General features: G+C 42.0%; 2 protein-coding genes across 2 annotated transcripts; both read left to right on the top strand.

The window, feature by feature from the left end:
* The first annotated feature begins 1,577 nt into the window (after window positions 1-1,577).
* On the top strand, window positions 1,578-2,772 carry LOC108374141 (Post-GPI attachment to proteins 2). Its single transcript, XM_017630112.1, has 2 exons — window positions 1,578-2,392; window positions 2,457-2,772. The coding sequence occupies exons 1-2, from the start codon at window positions 1,756-1,758 to the stop codon at window positions 2,591-2,593; spliced, it is 774 nt and encodes a 257-aa protein (XP_017485601.1). The 5' UTR covers window positions 1,578-1,755; the 3' UTR covers window positions 2,594-2,772.
* Window positions 2,773-8,614: 5,842 nt separating this feature from the next.
* On the top strand, window positions 8,615-9,675 carry LOC108374140 (uncharacterized). Its single transcript, XM_017630111.1, has 2 exons — window positions 8,615-9,124; window positions 9,223-9,675. The coding sequence occupies exons 1-2, from the start codon at window positions 9,102-9,104 to the stop codon at window positions 9,509-9,511; spliced, it is 312 nt and encodes a 103-aa protein (XP_017485600.1). The 5' UTR covers window positions 8,615-9,101; the 3' UTR covers window positions 9,512-9,675.
* Window positions 9,676-10,784: the final 1,109 nt, after the last annotated feature.

Here is a 10,784-nt window from a genome sequence, read left to right as displayed (position 1 = left end):
TAAAACATGTATAACTTAAAAATATAAAGAATATAATAATTTATAAGTTATTTGTTTTTAAAATTTCCTAAGTCATTCCACTTGATTTCCTATCAAAGAGTGCTTTTGTCACATACTTTCATGTGCATACATATATAAATGCACATAACACTACCTAATAGTTTACACACTTTATTTTATTTTATCTTGTATATAAATCACTTTAATGCAACTTTTATTGACTTGTAAACTAAAGTAAATTGCACCCATATTTANCATACATACTATTTCGGTTGTCTAATGGAAAATAGACAAATTATTTATAAATGTGTTCCTCATCGTTAAATAATGAAATTAATAAAATATAAAATAGATAAACGTTCAAAGAGCTTAATTTAGTTGAAATGTGTGTTTTCTGGGGTGGGCTTTAGTATTCAGCCGCACCTTTTGTTTTAAGAAAACCAGGTGGAATTAACAAACGAAACTTGGTCAGGGTGTTAAGGAAGGTATCCTCTAAAACATGTATAACTTAAAAATATAAACAATATAATTGTTTATAAGTTATTTGTTGTTAAAATTTCTTAATTCATTCCACTTGATTTCCTTATCAAAGAGTGCTTTTGTCATATACTTTCATATATATAAATGCACATAACACTCTACCTAATGGTTTACACACTTTTATTTTATTTTATCTTGTATATAAATCACTTTAATGCAACTTGTATTAACTTGTAAACTATATTAAACTGCGCCCATATTTACAATAACACATGGTTGCAAACTGACACATAAGATGTGTTGCCATACTGTTCAAAGCAATACATGAGAACGGAGAATTTTACGTAGTGAGGGTTATAATCCCTAAGTGCGGCCGAAGGCTGCCTACGCAGAAAGTTGTTCTCTGCAAAAGGCGTTCAGCCTCCCTTCTTCAACACAGAAAGGAGAATTCTACTTAGTGAGAGTTATAATCCCTAAGTGCGGCCGAATGCCGCCTACACAGAAAGGTGTTCTCTGCAAAAGGTTCAGGCACTCTTCCTCGGCAACACAGAAAGGAGGATTCTACTAAGTGAAAATTCCGCATTAAAAATCCGGTTTTTTTTATTCGAAATTCCTGTCTGGCAGCACCAAGTTTGATGTTATTTTGCTATCTTTTTCATCGTTTATACGAAAACTTTAACAACAAATTATATAAAAACTATAGGGTTGCTAGAAAAAAGTGGGGCATTTTTGAAATCAGGAGTCCTATTCTACTCCCCCTGAACCCCACTTTTTCTAGAATTTGCCGTCCGCATATTAAAATTTTCCCTTTTTCTGTACACTGGTATTTGTTTGGAATGGTTTGTTATCGTACATTTTGTTAGGTGTTATTTTCAACTTTAACAACAAATTACTCGAAAAGTATGAGTTTCCTCGCCGTCCGGTTTTCAGTCAACCCCAGTTTTTTCTTCAAACCATGTTGTCACCCATGTTAGATTGTATGGGCCCCGCTATTAATTCCCTTGAAATCGGTTTTACAAGTCGGAATCAAAAATCGATGTTTTGGAAACTCGATTTTATCTCAAAACATCGATTATTTATAAAAATTGATGTCGACGTCTCAGTTCTAATATGCCCATGGGAGGGTTGGTTGCCCATTGAGGTAAAACCATCAATGGTGGGTATAATTTTGAGCATTTTGGGCCAAGAGCAGTAGCAAAAAAAAGAGCAAAACGTAAACGATGCAAATTAATAATTCAGAAACAAGCATATGTTTAAAGTGATTTTAAGAGTATTATGTTACCAATCTCGGGTAGCTACAACCGATTAGATGGCCCACAACCTCTTTTCCGCATCCGATTTGGCAAAATTGCCATAGCCGTTGTGAGTCTTGCCCTGGGCAGTTTTTTATTTTGTGTTATTTGGTCGCTATTGTTCGAGTTTGAAAGTTCTACTTCCACGCACTGTGATGTACATAATTATTTGCCCTCCATATCATCGGCCATAGGAAGTTATGAACCGCAAAAAACAGTTTGGCGATTGGCAATAACACTGCAATTGCCCGCTCGGATTGTGGTATCGAAAATGTATATGCAATACTATAAAGACACGATCCGGCGAAATCGTCGTGTATATGCTGTTATTGCTTGCTTGTTAAATATGTCTGAAAATTTAGCTTTGCTAAGTTTATCGTTGTGGACATCCATGGACAACTATCGGATTCATAGAAACTCCTTCGTTGTTTTTATTGCATGCAGTGAGTTTTATATGCTTATTTCTTATTTTCTCAACAAAAATGGCCGTAAAGCACCACTCTTACCGATGGAAGAAAAATCATTGATGTACAAAAGAAATTTATTTATAACAAACGTCACTGCATTTATTTTAGCCGGCTATTGTTTCCTGCGGCATAATTCGTTGTGCGAGGCAGGCGGTAAGTAACTAAATAACCAACTTATTGAACCGTTAAAGTAAAACATTTTATTTTCGTCACACAGTATATACTTTCTTTGCGCTTTTCGAGTATATTGTAGTGCTGACGAATATGGCTTACCATATGACTGCTTACTGGGACTTTCATGCCATGCATGTTACTTTTGATTGGGAGAGAGGACTTTATTTATCACAATTTTAATTAAAATTACATTGTATTAGTAGAATAATTTATGTACTATTGTCGAAGCTTTGTGTTAGCTTTAATGTAATTTTAGGTCGGTACTTTACTTAACTTTATAAAGCGCAAACTTTTTGTTTTACACAAACATTCGCAGGAAATAACTTTAAATCATGCGTTCCAGGTGCTCACGAAATTCACGATTTGCAGTTTTTTTTGCAGGAAAGCGTACCAGGCATTGTATAGGCTTACAAGTATGGAAAGCGCCATTTTGTTTGTTTACATTTGAAAACAGCTGAGATCACCTGATTTTCAATTCTCTCATTCTCCGCACAGAGTTACATTCAAGTTTCAGAAAAAAACTTTAAAATGTAAATTGAGAAATATTTGAGAAAAATCATATGAATTAATTAAATTAAAAATTCGTGCCAAGTTCTGCGTTTTCAATAATAACGATGAATGTGTATGTTCCAGGCAATAATTTAAAATATTTGTGAAACTCATCGTTTTGCGCTAAAATACAACAATATGCGTAAAATTTGTTGTCATTGTTTCCGTTTTGATTTGCATTTATTTTTATGAAAACATTCAAATATATTTCTTTCCAGAGCGACATACGGACAAGTGAGATGATAAATTTGTATGATGAATTGTAATTGCGCTTGTAGTCCCGACCAGATTTCTGGTGTCGGTTGACGCGCAGTGATACAGCTAAACACAGCTTATTTGAATTTGCGCCTTTTTTACTTTCCACACGTTCTTTTTCCTAGAAAACACGAACCTATAGAAATTGCCCTGTTATTGTGTCGAGACAAAACCTTCTTGGTGCGCACGCTGAATCTTCCCACGACAGCCGGTTCTACGTACCGGAATGACTCGGGTTTTACCCGACCAAGGGCTGTTGTTTCGGCGATCTAACCCCGTCTAGATCGGCGATACCCACCAATCATTATTCGTCCATGGAGCAATACCTTGCAGCCGGATTGCTCCGCATCCTTCTCCGGGCGGGCGTAGAGCCCAACCCCGGACCTGAAATTTACTTCTGCTGTGTTTGCCTGAATCGACTCCACCCGAACTCCACTTCGGTTAGGTGCAACTCCTGCAACGGATGGAGTCACCTAAGAACTTGCTCTGGCCTTAGGTCTCACCGGGAGTGGACCACAAACTTTGTGGCTCCCTGTTGCTCAAGCCAAATGGCACAATCAGCCTCCACGGCTACCCACTCGCGTAATGCACGGGTGCGACCTAGCACCCGAAGAGCCTGCACGGCCCCTAGAAGCTCCCCTGAGCAACAGCAAACCTCCCAACACACCCCTCCCACACAACCTACCGGCCGGTCCCACTCGCGAGCGCGAGCCAACCAGCAGCTACTGGTTGCCCACACCATCTGCTCCGTGTGCCAGAACAGAATATACCGGAATGTGACATCAGTCAAATGCAACACATGCCTTGGCTGGTGCCACTTCCGGCTATGTTCTGGTCTACGCACCACTCGCGAGTGGACTACCAACTACAGCGCCCCTTGCTGTAGTGCACCGCCGGCGCAGACAACAACGCCCATATCGCAGCCACCTACCATCAGGCTGCAACAGCAACTGCGTCAGGCGCAACAGGCCCAAGGTAGGCCCCACACTTCTCTGACCCCCCGTATCGCGACCAGCCTCCCAAGGCACATGAACGTACTCCAACTCAACTGCAACGGACTCCAGAGCAAGATTGAGGAGATAGCAGTCTTCATGGGTCGGCACGGCATATTGATAGCTGCGGTCCAAGAAACGAAGTTGCACAGCAACTCAACTCTGTTGGGTTGCGCCGCCTACAATGTGCTCCGTAAAGATCGCGAGCGAGATAATGGTGGAGGACTAGCGTTCATTCTACACCACACAGTGCAGTATCGGCTAATCGAAGAAGACATCGACCCAAGGGACACTACCCTAGAATGTCAGGGCATAGCTGTCCGGTCAGGCGATGTCGAGCTCGAAATATTTAACGTGTACATACCCCCTGTCACCTGCTGCCCGGCTGGATATCTCCCTGACATAGGTGCGCTACTCAGAGGCGAAAACCGATTGGTAGTAGGTGACTTCAATGCGCACCACGATCTTTGGCACTCAAGCCTGGCCAATGATCGGAGGGGAAACAGTTTGGCTGAGCAGATAGACGATTCGACATTCTGCACCATGAACGACGACGCCCCCACCAGGATTGTGGGCAGCTGCAGCAGCTCGCCAGACCTAACAATTGCTAGCGCTGGTCTGATAAATAGCATATCATGGCGACCTATGCTAACGTTAGCATCAGACCATCTGCCCATAATCATCTCGATCAATAAGCCCACCGACTTTGCTCCCGCGGATCACCGAACCTACACCAACTTCAACAAAGCTGATTGGAACGGCTTCGCGGAAGTTACCGAGAGCAGCTTCGCCGCCCTCCCCACACCCACAGACGTACATGCTGGCGAACGCCAGTTCCGCAAGGTAGTCACAGCCGCAGCAGCTCGCTTCATACCGTCCGGACGCATCGCGGAAGTCCGCCCAAATTTCCCGGCTGAAGCAGCTGTACTAGCAAATGAGCGTGACCACCTACGCCAGGTCGACCCCGGGGACCCTCGCTTGAGGGAACTTAATTTGGAGATTCGGCAACTGGTAAATCAACACAAGCGGACAAAGTGGGAAGAGCACTTGAAGGCCTGTAACTTCACCTCTGGTGTGAGTAAGCTCTGGTCAACCGTGAGGTCCTTGTCCAACCCGACGAAGCGTGATGACAGAGTGGAAATTTCATTCGAAGGTCACGCCTCATCGGACCCGAAGAAATGCGCGAACTATTTCAGTCGGCAATTCACACTGCATCCTTCGGTAGACAAGGCCAAACGTCGAGTGACCAGGAGGCTGCACAAACTGCCCAAAAACAATGCACCACTTGTTTTCACCAGCGGTGAAGTGAAGGGGGCCATCGGGAAGGCGAAAGCCTCCAAAGCCATTGGACCCGACGGAATCTGTATGCTGATGTTGAAACATTTGGGGCCTGTGGGGGTAGCATACCTCACGGAGGTCCTCAATTTGTCTATGACCACTCTCATCATTCCTGATGTGTGGAAATCAGGGAGAGTGGTCCCACTGCTGAAACCGGGGAAGCCCGCCAACAGAGGAGACTCTTATCGCCCGATAACGCTCCTTTCCCCGGTCGCGAAGACACTTGAGGCCCTGCTGCTCCCATACTTCACCTGCCACCTAACCCCAGCGAAACATCAGCATGGCTTCCGTAAAGTGCACAGCACAACAACAGCACTTAACGCCATAAACACCCAGATAACTCGTGGCCTAAATCGAAACCGCCCCTGTGAGAGAACTGTCCTAGTAGCGCTGGACTTGTCAAAGGCGTTTGACACCGTCTGCCATTCCACGCTGCTAGAAGACATTGAGGCCTCCTCTCTCCCACAGGGACTGAAGCGATGGTCGGCGAATTATATGAGTGGTCGACAATCATCAGTAATCTTCAGAGATCAAACCTCGAAACCAAGAAGAATAAAACAAGGGGTTCCACAAGGTGGTGTTCTCTCCCCCTTACTTTTTAACTTCTACATCTCGAAACTCCCCCAGCCACCTGAAGGAGTTTCCCTGATCTCGTACGCTGATGATTGTTCGATTTTGGCGTCTGGGAATGGAATTGATGACCTCTGCTCAAAAGTAAACGGCTATCTCTCCAGCCTTTCTCGCTTCTTCACTGCAAGGAGCCTAACCCTCTCCCCAACGAAATCAACGGCGACCCTCTTCACCACCTGGACGAAGGAGGTCAGGCTTGAATTAGGCATTCACGTCGACGGCACACCAATACCGACGGTGAACAACCCGAAAATTTTAGGGGTTACCTTTGATAGCCTGCTCTCTTTCTGCGCGCACACAACCGCAGTTGTCAACAAAGTACAGAGCCGCAACAAGGTCCTCAAGTCGCTCGCCGGCAGCACTTGGGGCAAAGACAAAGAAACGTTGCTGGCAACATACAAGGCAATTGGCCGGCCGGTTCTAAATTATGCTGCGCCAGTTTGGACGCCGGGGACTAGTTGGACGCAGTGGACGAAGCTACAGACTTGTCAGAACGCCGCACTCCGGACAGCGACTGGGTGCCTTCTGATGACGCCTGAGCACCACCTACACAGCGAGGCCCAAGTGCTCCCCGTAAGGGAACACAACAAAATGCTCTGTAAGCAGTTTCTGGTGGGGTGTCACAGAAGCGAACACCCCAACAGACCACTGCTGGAGGAGGAGCCTCCGCCCAGGCACGTCAGGGGGCACCTATTCATGTACAAGGACGCAGTCCAGACCTACACAGACCAACCACTGGACCCAATGACGTACAGACGAGCGATTAACGACATTCATAGGGAGTCTGTCTCCACCTACCTCGACTCCCGGCCTAGGAATGTCGTTATCGGAGCCCAATCACCACCTGTGGAAGAGACGGAGCTTCAGTTACCTAGAGAGACCCGCGTTACCCTGGCTCAGTTACGGTCTGGATATTGTAGCCGCCTAAACAGCTACCTGTCCAGACTCGACCCAAACATCCCAAATGAGTGCCCGGCATGTGGAGACTCCCCCCACGACACCAACCACCTCTTCACATGCCAGCTCAATCCGACTCAACTAACACCCCTCTCCCTTTGGTCCGACCCCATCGAAACAGCTCGTTTCCCGGGCCTACCGTTAGTTGAGCTCGACGATAATGATTGAAAAGTTGACCCGAAACAGGCGGGGCTTAGTATTGCCGCTACAACAACAACACGCTGAATCTTTTCAGTCTTTCCTCTTCAAGACGTCTCACAGTGAACATCGCAGTAAGCTTTATAGCCCGAACACACTGAAAACGACGAGCTACAAACCACAGCTGTCAAATTATTTTAACACGTACTCTTATGTAGATAATTATTTTGGCGACGACCGGGCTACGCGACGGCTGTGGTTGTGGCCAGATTAGATCTATTTCTATTTTTCTGGCGACAGATAAGGTTCTTCCTCTTCTTTTATGTCAAACTCATACAAATTCATGATGTCGCTGCCGCGTTCAAAGAAATCATGTCGCCATCGACAAAGCGCTTAGATAATAAAGATGACAAATTGGAAGCTGTGGTCGGTAGCTCGTCGTTTTCAATGTGTTCAGAACTTTAATCCTTACAAGGAAGTAAAGTTTTGTTCGCGAACCATACACAAGCAGGTAAGCAGGATTTCAAAGAGAGAAAAAAAAAGAAATGAACCATTCCACATACGACTATTAAAATTTCTTTAACATACCTTGTAGGATTTTTCAATCGAAACGCTTGATTGGTTTCTGGTCGCAAACCACATTGGATTCATCCACTACAGGGGCATTATAAGTACTTACTTGAAAAAGTGTACTCCAGTGCCAAGTCCAAGTCGGGTAAATAATTCCATCATATATCGTCGGCTTAGAGTGTAAACCTGCTAAATCCGTTTTTTGGCAAAATTGACTTTTTGATGCAGTTCGAAGGAGTAGGCGATTCCGCAGTTGGCAAGCAAAAAAATACGTCAATATAAAAATTTAATTGTCAAAAATTGTTTGATGAGTAAAGCTGCTAAGTACAATCAGTTCAAATTCAACTGCTAAATCCAACATATTGTGCTTCTGTCGCTCGATTATTGTTCTATCTTAGAGTATTAAGCTTGGAACACTTTGACGACAGCAAGCGACAAGCAGCATCTGTCAAATTTTAAATACACACGTTCTTACGGAAACAATTATTTTGACGACAGCACGACATCTTGGCTGCAGGACTGCAATTGTCGACGTCGCCAAATTAAATCTATTTCTAATTTTGCCGGCGACAATGAGTAGATGTAGTGCTGCAAAATTAAATTGTCGCAAAATTAATCACATATTCTTGATTGTTCATGTTTTTCTTATTTACTTAAATAAAAATACACAATTTGTGAAATAAATATACCAAAATGTCAAACTTTAAAATCAGCTGTTTGCTATGTCGCTGAGGTCTTCAAAATGTTTAAGAAGCTGGCTTCAAGGCGACATTTGTCGACAAAATGATGTCGCTGTCGTTACGTCGTGAAGTTGCAGTCGTCAAAGTGTTCCGAGCTTTACTTTATGCGTTTAAGCCAAGGTAATAGTCAGCGAATAAGATTTAATTTTTTATATCTCAAGGAAATTATTGTTACTTGTGGAACGAAACAGAAGGAAGATTAAATGCAGAAGAGTTTTCCAGCGTGTGGATGGATTTGATAGAAAAAAATGTAGTACCAAATTCTTTTTGGTTGTTTGTGTTTCCGACAGGGTAGGAATAGTACCAAATAATAGTCCCGGGGGGCAATTACAGTAATTTTTTATAGCGACGAATGCACATATCAAAACCGAAACAGTATTATGGCTAATGCTTTGTTATCCACAGCTATAAATAACAATATCATTATTGAGCAAAAGTTTCTTGAAGTAGGCCATACCCAAATGGAAGCTGATTGTATCCATTCCACTATCGAACGAGCACTTAAGAAAAGAGATATCCATGTTCCTGCAGAATACATTGAAGTATGTAGATCAGCTAGAAAAAATCCAAAACCATATGACGTAACTTATCTTAGTTACATGTTCTTTAAAAGCTTTAACACAGTTCAATTCTTTAATAGCTTTCGTCCCGGTCGCGGCAAAGATGCTGCTAAAGTAACTGACATACGAGCCCTACCGTATACAGCAAGTGGCGACATACATTTTAAAGTAAGATTCTCCAACAAATGGGAAGTAATACCGCAAAGAAAATCCCCAGTAGCTGTTTCCTTGCCGTTTTCTCATCTTCCGAATTTATACGAGAGTAGGCGTACGATTGCTCGCAGAAAGTATGAGATCTCCAGTATTTCAAACGATTACTTCCTGAAGATTACCACGCCTACTATAACAATTTACCTCATGATTGAATAATATGTATCATACTTTCTGGCATTATTGAGTTCCTACTTAAATTATCTTATATGTGGTCTTTGTACTATTAATTTGAGAGAGGAATACTTCACGTATAGTTACTAATATATGTTTTATAAACTGCCTATTTTTGTTGCAATAAACGGAAGAATAAATCTGTTGTATTTTTTATATATATATAATTGCTTTTATCTATGGAATACTATTTTAATTAATATTTAAATTGAGCTTGTAATCACAATAGATAAAATAGAAACAATTTTATTCATACAAAAAACCTGCTAAATCCACTTCAATTTTGAAAATACAAAAACTTAAACCTGCTAAGTTAGAAATTCGCCAATAAAACCATAAAAACGTATTTTTTTTCATTCGTTCTGGATTAGGGCCATAGAACGTCGCGCGATTAACAAACTATATGTAGGATTTGCCCATTACGACTAAGAGTTAAAGATATATTTAGTTTTTTGCCTTACAGTAAAATATGGTTTTTGGTCGTTAGCAGGTTAACACTCTAAGGCGACGATATGCCAGCAGATAGTATAAAAAAAGTATAACTTGCGTTTTACTTACATACAGTGACGGGCAAAACTGTAACATGGTGTAACACTTTTTATTTCAGTCATCGACTTTCATTAATGTAAATCAAGGCAGATGTTACAGTTTTGCACTCATATATTTTTAAGAACTTTTTAACAATTTTAACAAGAAAAAAAGAACTACTAACACAATGTTCAGTACCCTTTTGCTTGTTTTAGTTTCTGGGTGCGATTTGGCGTACCTTATTTTTATCTCTGTAAAACTTCTGGAGGTATATCCTCCATATGTCCTTAGTTTGCTTTCACAGCTCATGTACTTGATTATACGGACTTGGATACTTAATAAGCTGTGCTTCTAGTTGATTTCGCAAATTCTCGATGAGATTTATATCCGTGGAGGTCATTTCAAATTAGCAAATTTTTTATTTTGTATCCAGTCTTTGCGAACATATGGAGTATGTTTTGGGTGATTTTTCAGCAGAAACTCATTTTTCGACTACATCTTGCAAATTTTGTTGAAATATGAACAGATACTGTTCCTTACGCATAATGCTTACTAACGGACCCACAAAATTGTTTAAATACAACCCCAAACTATTATTGACCGACTACTGTGATTCACAGTTTGCCTCACATGTTGCGCATGGGCTTAATTTGGGTCTTTGATCCAATATCATGCCCGGCCATCTGATTGAAAGCAATTAATTGAGTCTTGTCAGACCAAATAACCTTCA

The sequence above is a fragment of the Rhagoletis zephyria genome, unplaced genomic scaffold (genome assembly GCF_001687245.7).
Source record: "Rhagoletis zephyria isolate East Lansing unplaced genomic scaffold, Rhagoletis_zephyria_1.1 Rzeph_scaffold_07392, whole genome shotgun sequence".
Lineage (NCBI taxonomy): Eukaryota > Metazoa > Arthropoda > Insecta > Diptera > Tephritidae > Rhagoletis > Rhagoletis zephyria.
This window is presented reverse-complemented; position numbering and strand designations above follow the sequence as displayed.